Here is a 21300-nt window from a genome sequence, read left to right on the forward strand (position 1 = left end):
AAGTGAAAAAGGCACAGCATTAGAAAGAGAAATTGCAGCCATCTGCAAAGACTGCCAAATTATTCAAATACATAAAATACATAAAATACATAAAAAGTGGTAGCAAACATGAGATTATCTCTGAATTTCAAGGCCAAGCCAGTGCTTTGTAAGACTTGAAACCATCCCGTTCTAGTTAATTTCAGCCAAAAGGATATGCACAGGAATTAGACATGGATTTGGTAATATTCAACAAAGATGTACAACTGCTAAGAGCTGACAGATCCAGTATTCCCTGCTGACTTAAAGACAAGTTTTATTTCAGGCACCTAACTGCTTCTATTACCTGCTACTTCAGCAAATGAAGTTATTTATACCTAAATTTTGTAAAAATCTTGTCTGATTCTGAGTATCCATTTTGTATTTTGCAAGCTCTGTTTTTCAGAGAAGTGAGTGATCAGCTGGACCCCATGTGTTCAGAATGGATCACAACATCTTGTAACAGATTCTCAAAGGAAGACATTCTAAAACTGAGGCATATTGGTACACCTGGGCTTCTTCATAATAACTCTTTTAATCTATGGTGTAAGGATAATACTTAGATTAAAAGGATGTTGTGAGATCTAATTAGCCAATGCATAGTAAATGCTTCACCCCACCCAATCCAAAGTGATAAATACCATTTTCATACTATTTTTTGTTAAGACATTTAAATGCGAAATATTTTCAGAACCAGTGAAAAAATGTACTCTTCAAAGTTTATACCTTTAATTAATTAATTCTGGTATCACAGTAATGGCAGTAAAAAAGCAATAGAAAAAGAGAATACAATCCAATTTCTATCATTGCGGTGTAACATGATGTCAGTATCACTATTTTCACTGCTGACAAATAGTTAAGTGTATCTAGAACTAAATATTTCTTGCAGACTTTGCAGGCTTTATTTGGAAGTTCATAAAACTTAGACTAAGAGATACGCAGTACTTACAGATATATCTCTGGTCTATCACTTCCTCATTATGTGAGGAGAATGAAATTTTTCCTGTCTGTAAAAATCCCTTTTGCTTCTAAGTAAAGAAATATTCAACCTTACAAGACTAATCTGTTATGTTTGATAAATTATTTAGACAAGTCCCTCTTAGAAAATTCAAAAGCAAAAAGGTCTTACTTGTAAAATCATGGAGTTGTGGTAGTGAATCCAAAATGATACCAACCAAAGGGAGGTAAAGAGCTGCAATTTTAATCTTCACCTCCTTTTTGGAGCAACGTGGGTCTAGGTCATGGGAACTCAGCAGGCTAAGGATAGCATTGACAGCTTTTCTTTGCACCTTGCTAATCCTGTTAACAGAAAACATCCATGAGTTCCATTCATGGATCATGCACAAATCACTTATAAATCAAAGACTTAACAAACAGAAAGGAGATGAAAGAAACAAATAATAAACACCAATATGCACTGGATGATCTCTTTCATTCTGAGCAGAGATTCATGTTTCCTGTAAACCACAGGTATCTTAAATCTCCAAGCCACTTTACCACAAAGAGCACCCAAGTCTTTCAAACTTCCCATAAAAATTCATTGTGGTAAAGAGAGATGCTTAAAGAAAAGCATCAAACTCTGGCCAAAGTTTAGCTAAACACTTAAGTTCAGACAAAAACAGAGGTGTTTTAGAGGGAAGAGAAACTGAAATTTTTTGTTCTCAATTTGTTTATTCAGCCAATACTACCACCACAAATATATATTTTTATTCATTGGAGGAACATAGTGCAGATAAAACCATGATTGGGCCACTGCTATGTTGCAGAGTGACTCACTGAAAAGAGTAGGGGAAGCTGGACTGTCCTGGAGTCAAACTATGACCTTGCCAAGAGTAACAGTGTGACCTGATCCCATTCTAAAATCAGCAAATTAGGATACGCACCCCTCACTGTCTGCATCCAGTGCTGCTGCCAATTCAGTGAAAAGTAAGCCAGTCAGGAAGTGTTGCTGACGGTATTCAGCTGAGAGGTCAAACATGCCAGTGATCTTCTGGTCCTGGAAACTAGAGCAGGAGCTGGAGTTCTGCAGAAATACATTAGAAGTGTTAAAGAATGATCACTGAAACCAATGTTTCTGAAAGAGATCACAGTCACAGTCAAGGTAGTAACAGGAAAACCACAGACTTTGAATGGAAGGTTGGACATTTTTGAGGAAGTCATCTGCTTGTGAAATAAAAATCTGTGTGTGATTTCAAATGAGTTGCTTGCTAGGATGCAAACTCATCCTTTCCATTCTGTGTGAGCAACTAATTTTACACTTTTTGAAATGTAAAATTCCTACCCTGTATTCATTAGCTTGGACAGGATGCAAAGTCATTGTTTTCTCCATTCTTGTTCTTATTGTTGCATAGCAACCACAAAGCAAGAAACTGCCTCTACATTAAGAGGGACTTTGGTGTCAGAAGCAGTTCACTGTGCATTCTTCAGCCTCCATGATGTCTAGTGTGGAAGTAAGGTCAGGAAAGACAGGTGTACAGTGTTTCCTTTTGCCCTGGAAATCCTTGGCTGAGCTTGCTGGCAGCTGGCATAATTTAGACCAGTCTTCAAACAGCTCTAACTTATAGCTGTGACTGATATACAGCCAGCCCAGGAATGGAAAGTTGCTGCTATATATGTGCTGTGAACTTTTTAGCTTCTCCAATCATAGGTGTGTGCCACAGGTCACCTGAAATGTTTTTGTCCCCTTCTCAGATGAGCATAAGTCTTAGACTCTACTCCCCACTGCAGCCACTGGATTTTATGAGTCCAAATTTTGTTTTTAACTTCTATTCTTCAGTATTCCTTCCAATATTTCTGCAAGTCACCTGGGAATAGTCCCAGAGCCCAAACACATGAAGTATCAGTACTGTAGCAGCTGTGTTCCTATCTGGTCAAATGAAGCCCATGTCTCTTAGCAGCCCCATGTAATTGGATCCATGTAATTCCCATTCAACCTCAAGCAAATAGGCATTGGCTGTACTATGTTTGTGTGAAATAATGTCAAGTGTAGAGCACCCAGTTAAGTGAATTTGGCTTCTCTCAAAAATTTTCAAAAGATTTATTCACAAGACCATATTTCTACTGCAAGTCTAACTCAAGCTGGGCAGCACTCTTGCAGACAGATCAAAATTATTGCAAGGGCGGTCAGTTAGTGCATTAAGTCATGCAAGGGCCACAAAATGCTTATTGATTTTCACAGGTTGCACACTGTAGGTTACTCCTAAAGGAGAAAAGAGTTGATGATGATGATGATGCTTGAAGGAAAGATCAATTAAACTGGTGTTGGCCAAGCTCTGATTCGATAAAACTAGTCACAAGAGCTATGCTGTTATTTTTTATGCCCATAAGCAGAAGAGTCATATTTCTAGCTCTTTGGCATCCAGGATTAGTATTAACCAAATGTATTGTGATATCTGACTCTAAGACTTCGATGCTTTGCTTTTAGGACCAGGTAAAACTTAAAGAAAATATTATTTACTATTACAAACCTGTGACAACCCCTACTAAAGTATTAGATATAGCACATCTTAGCATCCAACTGATTATTTGGCAATGACACTCAAAAAAGAAACCATGAATTTGAACTTTTCCATTACTCAGACTCAGACAGTTTTTGTACCTCCCATCATTTTTAGTTTCAATTCCATCCCCTTGCCTCCAAGCACTGTGGCAGTTATGGAGCATTGCACAGAAATGCTTCAGCCCAGTCTTGACCTCTGCAAGACCATTGAGGGGGAAAACAAACGTGAGGAGCCTTTGACAGTGGCTTTGCCCCATTGTAGAAAACCATCTCCATAGAACGTAGAGGAGAAGAGCACAAGACTGGCAAAACCGTGTTGCGTGCCAGTCAACAATTCCTTTTTTGATGTGTTTGTGAACTCTGTGGTCAGGAAGATCATGGAAGGTCCTGACATTAAGGAAGTCTAGAGCTGTGTCAGTATCAGACCAAAAATGTAGAAAAATTCCTGGAGAAATGAGATATGATGAAGATTGCATGGTCTACTCAGGGTACCTGAGTGTTTCCACACAGGAAATCATAAAGTTCAAAAAAAAAGGAGAACACTGTTCAAAAAAAACCACAGAGAAATCATGGACAAAGATATAGCAGAATCTGTACTACTGTGGTGGGGAGAAACCCAGAAGAACACTTCTATTGGAAAAAGAAAAATAATCCTATTTTAAGCAGCATGAAGGCTCAACAAAAATTCACTATTCCAGGATATTGAAAATTGCAATGTGTCAGTCACTAATTTAGATAGTGGTACCCTCTACTTCCACCTGGAAAGCAAAAAGTTCCATTAGAAGGCAAACACACAGAAAGCATGCACTGCTGCATGCCATAATTCTCCAAAACAGGTATTGAACTAACTATTAGCAGTTGTGTGGAGATGGGATAAGGCTGTGCCTCTAAACTGGCCTTCAGAGCTGTGTTCCTTTTAGACCTTGTGTGTCTACCTCAACAGCCATTTCCTGTGTGCATGTTTCCAGAGGAGCACGTGTCTATGTCATGTTCAGCTTTAACTCCTGTAGATGCCGCTTTTCAGTAGTACTCCTGTAGCCTTTTTTCTTCTGTCCTTTTTTCTCAAGTGGGAAATTTTTCTCCCTGATGCAACAGTGGCTGGTTCTAACTTAAGTATTTGAATACAGAGCAATAGAAATAATTTTCTACATGTGCTTCATGTGACGTTCTTGCAATACCTATCTAATGGACAACCACCTGGGAGGACAAGGAGGGAGAGGGAGATGCTGGAGCAGATGCAGATGTCACGAAGAAGAGGTTCAGATTGAGGTAATGCTCATGGCTGCAGAGAATTCTCAGGAACTCAAGTCTCATGGAAATCAGGGTGGAGAGTGAATTCAGCTTGTTTGAAAGCTAGGAAAAACAAACAAAAAAGTGTAAAGTGATGGCCTAGTATTATTTAAATTATCATGTAGTGAAATATCCTTCTCCCTGAAAAGGACATAGACACACAGCCCTGTATGCATTAAAATGCTCACTGTACCTAACTAATTTCCATACATCAGCTGCTCGTTGTTTGACAGTGATGATGTCTCTCTTCCTGCTCCCCAGCTGATTATTTCTTTCTTCTTTTCTCCCAAAACAAAAATATACAATATTTTTGTCTTTCGCAGACAAAAATTAAAAGCAAACTGAATTACTCTGAGTCTGTAGCAAAGTCATAAAACATCTTGCTAAGCAACACAGCACACCAGTGGTCTCGTCATTTCCCTTCTTATAAACAGTGGCATCAGAGAAAGAATTTGTGAAGATACCTGACAGACCTGCACACATACAGGTCACAAAACAGAAAGAAAATACTCCCTATTTTTAATTTTCAGATACTTGTAAAGCAAGTAGACAGATGTAATATTTTGAGTGACTCCCCAAAATCTGAATATTGTCCTCACAGCACTCAGCAGGAGGAGTCAGAAAGTTGATCTGTAGTATCTGCAGACCCTACTGCTAAAGGAAGTCAAAAAGTAAAGGAAAAAAAGTGGTCCATGGATGTTTTGCAGAAGTGCAAGCTATGACATTTCTAAAGGAGTCTTTACTTCCACTCAATTTTTTTCGCTGCAGATCACAAATCAAAAGAGGCTTTAAATTCATTGCATATGCAATAGGAAATAGGAAATTTACCCAGTCCTTTAACACAACTCAAAGGATCTTGATGGATAAACTAATCAAACAGAACAAAACACATAAGCCAAATGCAATCTCAATCATCCATGGTGCCTACCTGATTACAGTAATGTTTGATGAGATTAAACACAAATCCTCGATCCATTAAAGAAAGAAGATCATACAAGAAAAACGCCAGGCTGATATTAATTTTTTCTGCTTGTTCACTTTCCTTAGGGAAAAAAAAATCAGTTAAGATGTATAAAACTTACATAAAAGTGGAAGACTTTTTAGAATCATGAAAAATAGTGCAGGGATCAGCTCCCAGAGCCATCTCAGGGAAAATACAGAACAAGATTGTTTCAGTTTTCCAGTTCGCATGATCTTGTTAAAATTGCATAGAATCACATCTTTAAATTATTTCAACTGTTTCACAGAGAAATGTCACAGGATGCATGAACAGTTCATTTGTGCAGCTCCTCGTGCTGACAATAATAAAATGGAATTTGAGACCTATTCTGAATTGCTTATTGGCTGAAGTACTACATATGACATTTTTTCATATTGAACATCAGAGAAGGCTGGTTTAGGAACTTAAAACACATAAGATATTATGAAAAATCTGCACTGGCTTTGCCGATGGAATGCCAAGTATTTTGTTTAGAAATTTTAAGTAAAACTGTAAAACTTAGTAACAAAATACTGGTAAGATAAATCTGTGAGGTTCACCATCCAGCAGCTAAGCTCTTGTATGCTTGGAATTGGCCTGATTACCACAGATACACAGCCTCAAGTAAGAATCACAAAAAACTTCATGTATCCTCTAAAATGAGGCTACAGTTACTTCAAACATACCAGTTAAAATCATAAACTCTCAGTAGCCTATGTAGTTCATCAAGAGGAATTAGTGAAGATGCCTGAGGGATCTGCACACATTTAATGCTCAAAACTGACAGGAGATGACCGAGAAAAAATATTGTCTGTACTGGCACCTCTGACTAGTGAGAACAGGTGTGCAGCACCTCAGGGTAGCTACAATTCACTTTTTCATTTTTCAAGCTTTTTGTTGCTGTTCAGGAATATAACTATTTCTTTAGGCATCACAAGTAGAAAGAATTTAATGGGATTAAGGCTTATTTCTTGTCTTCAATTCTCAAGTGGCCAGTGCCTCTTTAAGGAGATCACAGGTTAGATGACTTGTGGCTGGCTTTTGCAACACTCACGAGGAGCACTGCTTTCCCATGGCATATCCCACTGCTACAGAGAAGTCAAATGAGGAATTAAACACAATGCAGTAGGATAGAGGGTAACTGCAAAGGGGGATAAAAGGAAGAAGTCCTGCTGGGGCTACAGTCTGATGTGCTCTCTAACATGGCATGAAGCATTACTAGAACTGAAAACGTGTGTCCAGTCTTTCCTGTCAATAGGAAAGGGAATCCTCTAGCCCACTGCAGCCACACTGAACAAAACCAGTCTGCCAAGAGAGCACAAGGCTGCCGTTTACACCACCACAACTCTCACTTAAAGTCCATGTGAGAGTACTGGCCTAATTCTATCAACACTGTTAATACTGAAATGAGATTAAGTGTAGCTCAGTGTAATGTAACATGAGAAGCAAGGATCCATAGTGCTTATTTCATCTACTAACCTTGGGTGGTTTGACTACAAGTGCAGCAATCTCTGAAGTAACCACACTAACTATAGTAGTAATATCATCTTTGAAACGATCAGAGAACCGGCTTCTTCGTTGGTTATCTTGCTTCTCTGTGTTGTGAACATACTGAGCCATGCTCTTTATCTGCAAGGCAGAAGAAAGAATACTAAAAAAATGCCCAGACTGGAGGTAAAATAGTGCTTTACGTTTGTTTGTAAGAGTAAGATTTCCTACTTCTTTTTCCCTGAATTTAATCACTTATTTTCACAGAGCTGCCATGATAAATCCTACATAGCAATGACAATAGAGGGTCTGCGACTCAAATACAGACAGACATTGATTCCTGTTCATATTCATGTAGTTGGCTACTCTCAGTACCTGAAATCAGAATTACCCTCCTCCAACCCCTTGCATCTGCAGTTTTAAAATGCTGCTGCTTGCAGCTTTTGCCCTTCATGATGACAGACAGGGAGTGACACTGTGGAATTCTTATTTTTTGACCTAATGTTGCATTATTTGCATGACGACTGTGGAAATTAGTATATTTTTTCCACCGACATGCATCACCACAGGGCTCTGTAGATCTGTGAGTTTGTGGAGCTTTGTCACTGCTCCATGTTTTTAATAAAACGGAAAAGACAGGAACAGATATTCACCAATAAGGAAGGGTGATGTTTGAGTGTCTCTCAGTCTTTTGCAAGCTGTGGACTACTGCTCATGTAGTTTATGCAGAACTTTGCCATCACTGCCATAATGAGGAAAGAGGGTGAATATGAAGAATTCTTTAGTTGTACTTTCATTATCTGAGACCTCTCTTTTATACAAGGCTGAATAACTGAAGAGGCCACTGCCCATCTGAATCTGTGTCCAGAGCACCTACCACATGTCACCATTATCTGATTGAAAAATACCACTGTTGAGTCTTACCAGGAGCTCAAAGAAGAACCAGGCATACTTGAAGACTGATTCTCTCACCATGCCCGTGCTGACCACCATCTGCAATGCCAGTTCCTCATGGAAATGCTAGATAATAAACATAGACTGTTGGAAAATGGTTTTCCGATCAACTCATCTTTCATTTTCAACATCTTCCCTGTGGGAAACTTCTCCATAATGGAGGGTGAGCAACTGGATGGGGATGTGTGGGCTTCTTTTTAAGATCAGAAGGCAGATTCGACCAAACTGACATCTAAAGACTGCTTTTGGTAACAAACTTTGAGGCTCATTTTTCTGTGGATCCAGAACCATAGATAACTGAAGAGGGAAATGCCTTTGGACTATTCTCAGGTCACTGTCATGCACAATAGGGAGCAGTCATGTTTCCCACTACCTGCTAAGTGTTTTTGTTTAGCACATCCATGTTTTTCTGAGGAAAGGTAGAAGTAAGATTGACTGTGCAGTGAAAGAGAAGGACAGAGAAATAGTGACAGCAGACCTTGTACAGACATTTGTAGTTGGAGACAATACCTTTTACAGTGAGATCTGAACACAAGACACACAATCCCAATTATCTAAACTTTCAGGAAATTCAAATCTGGACTACAAAAAGCTTGGTTCTAAAGCTACAAAAACGGACAAAGAAAATAATTCTTTACAGAAGAAAGAGGAGGCAAACGTTTCTGAATGGAGTTTACTGTAACATGTAAAGACATGTATCTAAAGGTAAATAGCAGTGGAAAACGACTGAGGCTCTAAGACCTCGAGAAAGATAGCAAAGGGAGGATTCAGACAGGCTGCTACTTGTCTAAATCTGGATAAAGAATCTAAAGACTCTTGAGCAGAAGCAAAAAAGTTTGAGTAATGTTTACCCACTGATTCAATATCTCATCTCTAATTCCTTTGATAAAACTGGTTGATATTTGGTTCGGTTGCTTCCCTCTCCACATTTATTAGTGCTAATTGCCAGCACTATCTCAGGACGCTCCAGGTTCTGTAAGGAGCTCCCTCATGCATAGCCATAGCCTACCTTTTTATTGGATGGTCTTGTGCTTGCACAAAGGCCTGACATGTCATTTGTTCCTTCAGCGTAGTAAGACATCCGACTGGAGCTATGATCCATAGGCTGAGGGACACAGATGGAAGAAATACATAATAGTAAATTCATCCATAACTTAATCTAATTAACAGAGAAGAAATCACCTGCAGGGGAGGGGGTTGTTTGGGTTTTTTTTAAGGTATGCACAGACATTCATCTAAACAGTTCTTCTCTTTCCTTCTTCCCATCCCCTTTCCCACTCAGGAACAAAGACCACCTGAGAGCAGCAGCAGCAGGAGGAGGGTGCAAATGCCAGCACTGCCATCGCGTGCCCAACGGCAGCACTGCAGCTGTACTTTGGAGAATACCATTCACCCTTTAAAAGGTGTAAGTTTATCTCCAGCTCTACATCGAAAATAATTAGCCGCTTGAAGTCTTCCTTCCATTAAAAGTTATGTCAATTTAAGAGGCAGTGAAACGGCAGTAACCAGTTGTAAATTGCTACTTTTATCAATATCAAACACTGTAATTTTGTATTAATTCAGAAAAATGCCTTGAGCTCTGGTTTGGTTTTCTTTTTCTCCTCGGACACAGTACATCAGAGTAAAAGTCATAAAATTCAAATCTACATTATTAAAAATTGCTGTGGATGGATATATATGCCCATATGAATAAATCAAATAAATTGTCAGAGCCTGTTTATCTAACTAGTTCTGATTTAATTAGCTGAAGACCAGTACCTATTCATTTTAGATGGGGAGGCACATGCTCATTCAATAGAGAAAGAACCTCAAAATATTACTGAAAATAATCTACTTGAGAAGCAATATTTTACATATATAACACTTAAAGAAAAGCATGGGGGGATACAGTTCAGACCTCATCAGATGTACTGCTGCAGAGCTCTGGCAGGGCTGCAACTAGCAGCACAGCAGAAAAAATCCTGCTTTTGCCAGAGGATAAAGCTCCAGCTTTTCATTCCAGTTGAGCAGCAAACTCGAGATTTTTGTTTCCCCATACAGCTGTGCACAACTGTCCTTATAAAGCTCTGAGACGGGCTGGGACACTGTAGATCAGGGAAGTGCCAATCAGGGAAGTAAAGTCTTTCCTCTTGGATGTTGTTGACATTTCTGTCCTGCAAGCCATTGGTGGTATACATAGCAGTGGATGAGAATGCAGAGGAAGCTTGTATTTCACTCCATGATTGAATGAAGTATTTGGAAAGACCCAGGTGCAAATTATACACATGCCATCTGCACTGTAGCTGATATAAAGCAATGGGGCTGTTTCTTTTATGGGGCTGTAATATAATTGACTTTTTTTTGTTTTTTAAATAGGAAACTATTTAACAACAAACAAAAAAAGGAAGAAAGGTCTGTGACTGCACTGACTCTATGACTTGGACCAGACCAGGTCACCAGATGTGAACAGAAATATCTGGAATAACAGGAGAGTGATGCACATCAGAAAAAAGCAAATGCCCCTGTGAAGTGTCTAAGTCACAGAAAAGAGATAGAGTTCTCACTTCTTGCTCTCCATTGATAAGAGACATCAGAATTTAGCAGTAAAATTTAGCATGTATCTATGCCAAATCAGAAAATGCTTCTGGTGATACATACAGTGCATTTACAAGGAGCATATCCAACCCTCAAAGACAGATTTTGAGTCATACTGTTCTTCTCTTACCTTGGATGCCATGATGCTTTTGACCTCCTCATCAGTAGCAGCTTGCGTAACAGTGATGTCAGGATTGCTGCAGCTTATCACTCGGCTCTGCAGGAGTTTACTTCCAACAGACACTGCGGAAGTGCGTCCAAAGGTGTAGTAACGAGATTCTGTTGAAATGGCACTGCTGCCTCCACCTGCCACAGCAAGATGTTTGAATTAAGACTAAAGGATATATATATGAGAAAAACACTAGGTTCAAGCCAGTTTTGCTCAGTGGTGTTATAACATCAGCATTTTGAAAAGAATAAAACTCCTGAAAAGCCCACTACCAACTGCTTCACTAGCAGTCTACAAAGGCACTGAATGACAAGTTACAGGTATCACCCCAGTCAACAGCTCACTGGGTGATTGCACAACCAGTACCAAAAGATCAATAGGGCTAACTAAGTAGCAGCACTATTAAAATAGTTCTTTCTTGCCTTCATCTCTTTTTAATTTGCTGTAGATTAAGACAATAGTCACAGGCCTGAACACAAAATACATATGATGTAATACTATGTTTGAAGTATCCAAGGAGGCAGGGAGCACCGCCATCAGGAATTTCATTAAATTATGTCATGTAATGATTCAGTTTTACCACAGACCATATTTTTCCAAAGAATTCCTAAGTGTATGTGAGTTCACAGATTTTAGCATATTCCAACATCAGTCAAAATGTCCCTCAAGGGGCATCTAAATTAATACTCAAAAGAGAAAGAGGCTGACATATCTTTAGCTCCCACAGCACAGCTGCTTGTGGTAAGTTATTTAACACATACCAATTAATCAAATTAATCCTATAGGGTATAGGATAATGATTGCAGCAGAATAACAGAATGGTTGAGGTTGGAATGGCTTACTGAAGGCCATCTAGTCCAACCCCTCTGCTCAAGCAGGGTCACCTTGAGTCAGCTGCCTGGAACTACAACCAGGTGGGGTTCTACTATCTCCAAGGTGAGAGGCTTGGACAGCCTTTCTGGTCAACCTGTACCAGTGCTCAGTCACCCACAAAGGAAGTGTTTCCTCATGTTCTCTGTGTTTCAGTGTGTGCCCATTGCCTCTGATCTTGTCACTGGGTGTGCCACTGGAAATAGCCAGGCTCTGTCTTTGCACTCTCCCTTCAGCTCTTTGTGTAGTGAAGATCCTCCCTGAGGCTTCTTTTCTCCAGGCTGAAGACCCCAGCTTTCGGTTGAAGAGACATTTCACACTCTGTCTTTTTGTGGCTCTTGGCACGTTTCTGTCTAACATGTTCGTGTCTCTCTTGTACTGGGGAATTCAGAGCTAGACACTACACTCCAGGCATGGCCTCACCATGATTGAGAAAAGGAGAAGGATCAGCTGTCTAAACCTGCTGGTCATATAGCATTTTATCCTCCAATGACATCCTTAATGCAAAGGAGATATTGGGTAAGCTTGGCACTATACCATTTAGCAGTAGGTTACTTCACATGGAAAGCAATTTACTGATGCACAGGTCAGTAAAAAATTGGCATCTTAAGGCCATTTTAGCTCATGAAAGAAATTCTTCTAGAAAAAGTTTCAGTTTAGGCAATCTCTATTGCATTCATCTTCAAAAAGTTCCAACATTGATTGTAGCCGTGGAAACCTCCCACCTCAACCCTTCTTCTTAAATAAATAAGTGAGGGATGGAGATTATGAGGGGCAAGTTCATATTGGTCTTTGCAGCACTGATATCCCTGATCAGCCTCTGAGCAAAAGGGTATGTCAGAACAGTGTAGTGCTTAAATGGTGGGCAGTCTGGGTGTGAGAAGTTGTATTTGCTATCTTACAGGTCTATGCCTTTAGTCCTTCTCTCAAAAGCACCACGCTGAACAGCATGTATCAAGAAAAAATACTTTTGCAACCCTTGTACCAACAATACCTGGTTTGACCACTTCTCTTTGTGGGTCTGGCAGACGAAATACATAGTACACATAAGATGCCAAGAGGCAGTTCCTTCCATGCTGATCCTTGCTCAACTCTTTACTGTTGTGGAGACTATTCACTATTGCAACCACAGACTCAAAGGCAAACTGTGAGAAGTTGGCTGTGAAACAAAGGCAATAATAGAGTCAGTACTGAAGGCTATAAAATAATTAACTAAGGGCAATCTTTATACCAACAACTAATCTTACAAGGTGCAATTCAGACCTGAACAAATTCAGAGTTTAAGACAGTAATTGCTATGCCTGACCAAAGAGTCTACATAGGCCAAGCAACACTCTTCAGCAGACCCACTGACTTTCAATCTAATCACTTCTATTCTGTCACTTTCTGCTACATAAAAGCAGAATGTAACTCTTAATTACACTTCCAATCGTCTTCACACATTTCCTATAAAACATCTTCTTGAAGAATACTAAGTCTCATTACTGTCCAGCAAAAGACAGATACAAGCTAACAGGCTTTAGCACAAATATTGTAGTGGATGACAAGTGCTATTTATCTGAATGAGAAAGGAAATGAACTACACCACTGTCTGCAAGTATGCCATTCTTCTGGACTTAACATATGTTACAGGCAACTGGTACCTCAGTAAAACAGAAATCATTCTTCAGTATTATAGTCTCTGGTTGTGTGCTCATTCTAGAGCACACAACTCTGTCTAGAGATATTTGGGCAGAGGATATGGTGCAGACAGCAGTGTCAGTTGTAGGATAGTGATTTTTCTGGTGTTTTACTTGCAAAACAACTCAATTCCAAACAAAGTTGAACCACAACCCATTTTCTGACCTATATTTTCAGATAAATAAATTACTACAATTTAATGTACCTCCCAACTAGAGACTAAGAGTCTTGTATGTAGGGGGAAGGACAAAAAGCAGTAAGTCAGTTAAAAACTGATTAAATTGTGCAGTGAAACTGTCTTGAGCAGCACAACACTTTCTGAAGTGTGCTACCCTAAATACTAAATCCAAGCCCGAATATTTTAGCAACCATTTCCCCCACATTTTTAGATTGCTTGCAAAGCCTCTTGAAGGCCATGAACCAGTAAGTACCTGTCTGGCCAGCTATGACCATAGGCTGTACAGCCAGCTGGAAAAGTTTATCTAGTACCAAATGCAAAAATAAGACAAGAGGTTCAAGGCGTGAAGAGTTCAAACAGATAATGCTGAGTTTCAGTTCATGCTCCAGTGAAGCCTCTGTAATCTTCTGATCCATCACTCGAATGGGGAATGTCACTTGGCTTTCCAGAGAATGGCACAAGGTGAAGAACTTCTCCAGGTGGTTGTCCTGCAAATACAGTGCAATCACAGTTAACAAAGTTGATATATTTCAGGCTACTGCTAGCTAAGAAAAGCTTGATTGTGCCACCTCATGGGATGAAACAAAAGATTTTCACCCTTCTGGCTTTCAGTAGTGGCTTCTCTGAGTGAACTTGTAAAGCAGTTGTCACAGTGTTTTGTTTGCTCCTATTCATCTGGTTCAAATTCAGACTGTTATTGCCCTCCCTAAACTGATTGCTTCTGATTTTCATGTAATGAGAAGACTTTTCCTTCTATCTGATAAAACTCTTGTCACACCATAGGTCTATAGTCCCTCTGCCACTCACACCTGAATTCCAGCTACATGACCTACAAGTCATGTTATTATTTAAATAGCCATATTACTTAAAAAACATGCTGCAAAGGGGTGATGGACCTGCTTCAAACACAGGGCTTTCACCTGTTAGGATATATTTACTAGGGATATGGATAGAATGGGGTAAGGGGTAAGAGCCACTGAAAAGCAGCAGAAACAAAACAAAGCCGATCTGCCTCAAACCAGCATCTCACTAAAATGGGCAAAAATCCAATTTCCTACGGCATTTAAATGACCAGAATCATTGAGGTCTCACTCATGTGTTTGTGTCCCCAAACACACGGCATTGACAAGTGAGCTGCTTAAAACATACTGGTGGTGCATAACCTGTCCATAGAGGCGGGGAGGTGCTATGTCTTTGGAGATGTGGACACGTTGTCTGAACTAGCCTTGAAGAAGAGAAGACACAGACTGCAGAAAGACACAGACTGCAGAACTTTCAATCACAGCCTGAGCAGACCCCTGCTGAGCTGGGAGGACACCAGGCTCCCTATTGCTCGAGGTGACTTGCTGCCAAGAGTGCTCATTTGTTCACCTCTACCAGTAGATTTAATTTCACCAAAGGATTTCATTCACGGAGCATACCAGCTTATTTCCATAGCTCCTGATTTATTTTTTTTTAACTGTGTGGGCTTAAACACCTGTTTCATAAACCTGCTAAATTGGTCTGAACATTTGAATTTTCTTTGAAATGAAACTACAGCTGTGTGTTATTTCTGATGCCTTACCTGGGTGTGAACAGATGACACAGCTTGAACTTCAACAATGAAAACACCCTTGTGTCCTTCAACCCACTTTATAGGTGGCATCTGAGAAGGAATTTTCTGTGATGGAAAAAAAAGTAGGGAATCATCTTCCTTTTAATGCTCAAACAGAAAGTCTGTTTATGTGGAGTTCTATAGGGTATTCCCACTATTCACTTCATTTTAGACGTCCAAATTCAGTGCCACACAGAGTATGACAGCTAAGCATCTCCTCGTTGTCATGGACATTTGGACAGAAGTTGATGCACTGAACAGGGAAATTTAGAAAATTTCAGCTGGATGTCTAGTACAGACCATGTAAATACACATCTCCTGATGGGATATTGTTAAAGCTAAAATTTCCTGGTCAAAGCATTGTCACAAGCATTCCATGGTGATGTGATGCAGTTTAAACCCTCTGGACTAGTTTCCTACCTGCCATGTTTACTGAGAGGGCATGGTTTTCTGCCCCAGTAATACTACCTGATTCCATTTCTACTCCCCCTCCCACAAAGCCAAAGGGGAAAAAAAACCAACAAATTATCCTATGGAAGAAATGGAATTATTCTCTTGACACTGTCTAAACAAATGTATCCCTGATTAGACAATTTACAAGAACTTCCTTGCATAGCTAACCTCTAAAAGAACTCTATAATGATATAAAATAATAACACCAGTGACAATAATAACAACAACAACATTTTTCTTCAGACTTTCCCCTTTTAAAGAACAAAAAGGAGGCACAGCCTACCAGTAGACAGCAATGTTAGTTTGTAAAACACTTATGATGTTCTCCTACATTAGGAGAATACTATCTTTCAATAATTTTTTTTGTTACCTCAGGAGAGTGAATTGAATAGTGTAAAGGCAGTTTATCCAATGCAACAGGAAGACTATAATGTCCAGTTTGAAGACGATCATTTAATAGAATTGGCAGCCACTGAAACAAATGAAGAGAAAACACAGCAATATTCCTGATGCTATATGATTAGGCCTATTTATTTAATTTGTTAGATACAGTCAACAAAACAACAAATGAGATATTGACCCAAGCCTCTCTGCTCCAACCCATTCAACAGTAATTTCTTTGTATTTTAAATTCAAAGATAGCTGATAGCTACTGTAGAAAAATGTACAAGGCTGTTTTATTTTTTTTTACAAACCACCTCTTTCGAAGAAAATAAACACAGAGCTTCTCATGTGTGACACACATTTTTCTAATTAATCCTATCAGAAGGATTTAGTGGAATCCACATTTTTATTTAAAAAATCATGTATCTTGAATACACCGATTCTTAATATTGAAGCAAATCAACAGCTGAAGTTTTGCTGGGATTAAATTGAACATCTTCCTTGCGGTCATCATTCCAGACCGACTTGTGATATCCCTGTGCTGATATTTGGACACGTTTTTATTCAAGCCTGGAAGAGGCTGCGTATTTGAACATCAGAGGGCAGAAACATTTTGTACTTAGGTGAACAGAAACTTGAAAGTTAAGTCCTCATCTATGTCAAGCCTTGGTCCTGAGCTAATTTATTTCTTAACAAGCCTACTGATATTGATGGGACTATAACTGTCCATAAGAGAAACCCCATTTGAAAGGATTCTCAGTACTGTGATTAAAAAACTCCAAAAGCCAAAAAGGAAGCAAATAAGCAAACAACTAAAAAAACACAAACACAATAGCCTCCCAAACTTCATAACTTCATAGCAAGAACACATGAAAAGCACTTGTATGACTCCATAGCTCAGTTGCTGATCACAGCTCTAGGACATTTTCAAATCTGTAGCATCATCATCTTCAATACTTTCCTTTTATATTAAAATCTTTTCATTTTTTTCTTTGATAAAGAAAAAAGTCAGAGAAATTATGCTACAACATGTATTTTGTAACCTAAGGCATGATAGTCTCAACATGAAGATAAAAAAGGCAGCTTTTAGAGTCCATTTTTAAAATTTTTATGTGGATAAAAGACAATTTAGAACAGAAATGAAGCACCATTACATTATCTGTTAGCTCATGTATGAACATGGTAACAGTAATAATTGGTTACATATGTTTTAGGGGTTTTTTTCAATAAATGGAATCTAACATAATGAGATTATGTGCTACAAAGCACTGTTGTTGCAAATATGTAGGTGCATATTTCAGTTGAATCAGATGAATTCATTAAGTTCAAAGGCAGTTAACAGTACAATTATAGGATGAGGATGTAACACATCTCAGGCGACATCTAGTTTCTATGAACTCACACTAAGACCTTCCACTTGTTTTGATGTATTGCCATAACCAGAAAGGGAACAAATGACAAAATTCTTGACAAGCAGAGAGTCTGTTTGCATGGGATACACACAGACACACACACACATGCACCCCCACACACCCACTCTTATGTATCACATGGAACTTACTGAATACCCTAGGAGGGTTTCAACAGATGCTCCTTGCTTTGGTTGGCAGCTGATGTGATAGAATGTGAACAGTAGATGGTGTTTCTCTGTGAGTTTTGCTGGCAGCTTAATTTTCACTTCTTCATAGAAGTCGGGGGATCTGTTTAAAAAACATATCAAGCACGTTCCCAATGTAAGTATAAGACCGAGCAAGAGGCAAATTTGCCAGTCAGTTTTTAGATGCTATGGCTATAAAACCAGATAAACCCCGAAAACAGAACTGAATTAAACAAAATACACATATATATACACACATAATTTTTATGGAACTGAAATATTTTTATGAATTATGAATCTGGAAGTTATATTTATGAACAATCTATAGTTTTGAATCAGAACAAAACAGACAGTATCAGCTGGACAGTTTCAGCTTCCACCTATCTCAAGGTTTCAATCTCTGTTTTGAATTCTTGAATAAGTATTCTGCAAATCCTAAATCCCAAGTTCTTATTCATGAGGATGAGAATATCCCTTCAGCTCTCTTGGATCTATGAATTCATTGCGGTGAATGATCTTAAAAGTTGCGCTGATTCTTGCTCCTTAATCTTCTTGGTAGGAATATTCTCAACTACTAAAAAGCTTCAAACAAGAAAAGCAATAGTCACTTATAAAACAGTCACTCATGCAAATGAATGCAGCAACCCAAATTAGATATGATAAATTGCACAAAACATAAATGTTTGAAGTGGCATTCATTGATGAACTATGTAGGGTAACAATTACATAAAGAGATCATGATTAATACTTCTCAAGTCGTAATATAATAACAGCACTTACTTGTTATGATATGTGATAGCTGTGTATATTTCTTGGACAAATTCTGGACCTGAAGATTTCCCAAAAATTACCTACATTAAGAAGAATAGAAAAGTAACTGCAATCAGGACTACAGCATTTATTTATAGTCATCTTATATAAGTTTTAAGACAGTATCTCAAGACTTAAAATGATTCCTCAATTTTAATTTAGCTTGCTGGCATAAATGTCTCATTACTAATCACCATACTCCATTCAGGGTAAAACACAAGGAAAATGGAGCAGAGTTATTTCTAGTCACTGACTACCTCATGTCACATTATTTAGTTATGAACTAAAAACCTACGAGTCATAGGAAAAATGTTATTGTAAGCCACTTACATGTTGTCACAGTCTTTATGTAAGTGCTAAAAAGTTAAATAAGAAGTATTTTTAGAAGTTTTGGTTTTCAGCTGTAGCCTGCTAATTCAGGATGAGATACATCTCACCTTACCTTAGAGGTCTGAAGTCCCTTTAAAATCAATGAAGACAAATAGGCATTTCTGGCTCTAGATTTGCTTTCCTAAGACACATGTCCGTGGTAAGGTCTTGAAATCAAATAATTTAAAGGGAGCCCTGGGAGAGGAGCTTAGACAAGAATCTCTGCACTGTGCAAGTATATCTATCCGTATTTACAGGAAGGTCACTTACAGCGGAGAGGGAAGGCAGACGAACTGTGTCTATCCTAACTATTTGTCAAACCCTAATCATAACACAGGCAGAGTTTAAGGAAATCAACAATGCAGTATTGTGTAAAAGAAGGTGCTACATTCACATGGCACAGCTCTAGCTCTGGAAGAAATGTGGCTTGGAAACCACTGCTGATGCTTTGATTTCAGGTCCACAGGTTATGTAGAGCAAGGCTGTGAAGTATATACTAAACAATGTCAGCACACTGATAAAGGCCAGTTGGGTGATAGTCCTTGGTCCAACAGATCGACAGACTAAATTTTCCTCAAAGCAGTATTTCCACTCATTGTTTTCCTTCTCCAACGCATAAAACCACAGAAAACTTTTGTCTCAATGTCATTCTCAAGTAGCCAACAACATTGTCTTGAAAATACAAAAAAAAATTCAGGCTGACACAGATATCTGGGTTAGAACACTTCAAACTGAACCTCTGAAGCTTGGTAAAGTTGAATAGATGATCTTACAGTGAGAGATGTTGAATAACCTGAACATAGATAGGACTGTCTGCTTGCTAATAGTGTACACGTATGCCCTAATACACAATGTGTTTCAAACATTGAAAGCTCTACCAATACTGCATTCATGTTCAGGCAATGAAGATTCCGACTTTTACTTTTCAGCATAATACCTGAGCACTTGTGAAAACATAGCGCATGTAGAAGAGTTACCCTGGAAAATAGACTACATCATTCTTAAAAGGTTCCTGAAGCTCTGTGAATTTTTTTATTTAGAAATTCCATATGATGGATTACTGATGTAATATTTCGTCATTCTTCTGAAAATACGGTAGAAAGAGAGAGCAATATGCCTCTGGTTCCACTAGAATGACAAGTCTTTTTAGTTGTGGGTAAGGAGTATGGCCCCACTTTAGGATGAGAAAGTAAGCTTCTCAAGCACTCTGTGTTAGGTTTCCTAGAGACCCCATCAGAATCTGTGGTGATGGGAAGTAAATAAAGACTTCTCTCTTCAGAGGTTTCTCAGGAATGCATGTAAAAGCCTGCTAAGAAATCTCAGCATTTATTACCGGCATTGCACAGGAGGGGTCTTCACCACACATAAATTGGATCTTGATGGTAATGTTCCTTGCAGAAGCCAGCCGGTTAGCAAAATTAAGCCTCTGAGGGTAAACATAGAGGAGATTCCTGGAAGAAAGATAAGGAAGAATAAAATGGGTAAATGATACGCACTCCTATTTGAAAATTAAGTGAACAAATTAGCATCTTGCTCATTCCTCTCCGTGTCCTTCAATTCCACCTACATAGTGTAATATTAGTCAGAACTCTATTTCAGAAGTCCACAAAGAAAAGGTAATTTCTTGGTGTGACACATAGAACATCCTGTGTTTAAGATTTAATGTACACTAAGCTATGTTCTGTTACAAACAAACTTATCTTTGCTTGATGTAATGAAAACCAGGAATCTCTCAAGAAAGTAGCTCCTTTCTATATGTGAATAAACAGATTTTGGAAGGGGGAAAGAATCACTCAGAGGTGATAAAAAAAAGGAAATCAACAACTGAAGTTCATACATGTGTAGCTTATAGCAAAAAAAAAAAAAGGCATATATTTCCAGGTTATACAAACCAAAAAGCAGTATCAATGAACCTGAGTAAATACAAATAAGAAAATTTGAAACAATAATTCCATAAGCCACCTCTTATTAGTAATGATACGAATAATGCTTTGAAATATAGCACACTTTGCTGTTTACTAGCTTCTGTACATGAACATATCACTAAACATAAAAAGCAACTTTAATTTCTGTGAGGAATATGGCAGCATGGGTCATCTTCTGATGTTTAATTCCAATAGAAGAGTTAATATTTTGACTCTTCTATTGGAATTATACATCAGAAGAGAAAGATTTTTCTCTGGTGAAGTTTACAGCAAATCCGAGATTTCAGGTAGACCTGGATTCTGGAATCATTATTATGTCTATCTACTGTCTTGTTTTCCCAATCTGATACAGGATTCTCACTGAGAATCACTTTGTCCTCTGAGTATAAGGAATAAGACTAGTGTTGGAAGAAAAATGCTGGCTTTCAGTGAGAAACAACAAGGACTACTCATGGACTTTCATAATTTC

The 21300-nt window shown here is 38.6% G+C and overlaps 1 protein-coding gene across 2 annotated transcripts in view; it reads right to left on the reverse strand.

Annotated features, from left to right (window-relative positions):
- The window catches only part of DOCK8 (dedicator of cytokinesis 8), an 87028-nt gene that overhangs the window by 24227 nt on the left and 41501 nt on the right, over window positions 1-21300 (reverse strand). For both annotated transcript variants that reach the window (XM_014881977.2, XM_014882144.2), the window contains 15 exons: window positions 20240-20357; window positions 18508-18578; window positions 17692-17830; window positions 16117-16218; window positions 15264-15359; window positions 13953-14187; window positions 12836-13000; window positions 10933-11108; window positions 9238-9333; window positions 8199-8294; window positions 7266-7415; window positions 5736-5849; window positions 4715-4870; window positions 1902-2041; window positions 1148-1317 (listed from right to left, as the gene is read on the reverse strand). In XM_014881977.2, the coding sequence (XP_014737463.2) occupies window positions 1148-1317; window positions 1902-2041; window positions 4715-4870; window positions 5736-5849; window positions 7266-7415; window positions 8199-8294; window positions 9238-9333; window positions 10933-11108; window positions 12836-13000; window positions 13953-14187; window positions 15264-15359; window positions 16117-16218; window positions 17692-17830; window positions 18508-18578; window positions 20240-20357 (2024 nt within the window). The remainder of the gene's footprint in view (window positions 1-1147; window positions 1318-1901; window positions 2042-4714; window positions 4871-5735; window positions 5850-7265; window positions 7416-8198; window positions 8295-9237; window positions 9334-10932; window positions 11109-12835; window positions 13001-13952; window positions 14188-15263; window positions 15360-16116; window positions 16219-17691; window positions 17831-18507; window positions 18579-20239; window positions 20358-21300) is intronic.

The sequence above is a fragment of the Sturnus vulgaris genome, chromosome Z, assembly GCF_052056855.1.
Source record: "Sturnus vulgaris isolate bStuVul1 chromosome Z, bStuVul1.hap1, whole genome shotgun sequence".
In the NCBI taxonomy this organism is placed as follows: domain Eukaryota; kingdom Metazoa; phylum Chordata; class Aves; order Passeriformes; family Sturnidae; genus Sturnus; species Sturnus vulgaris.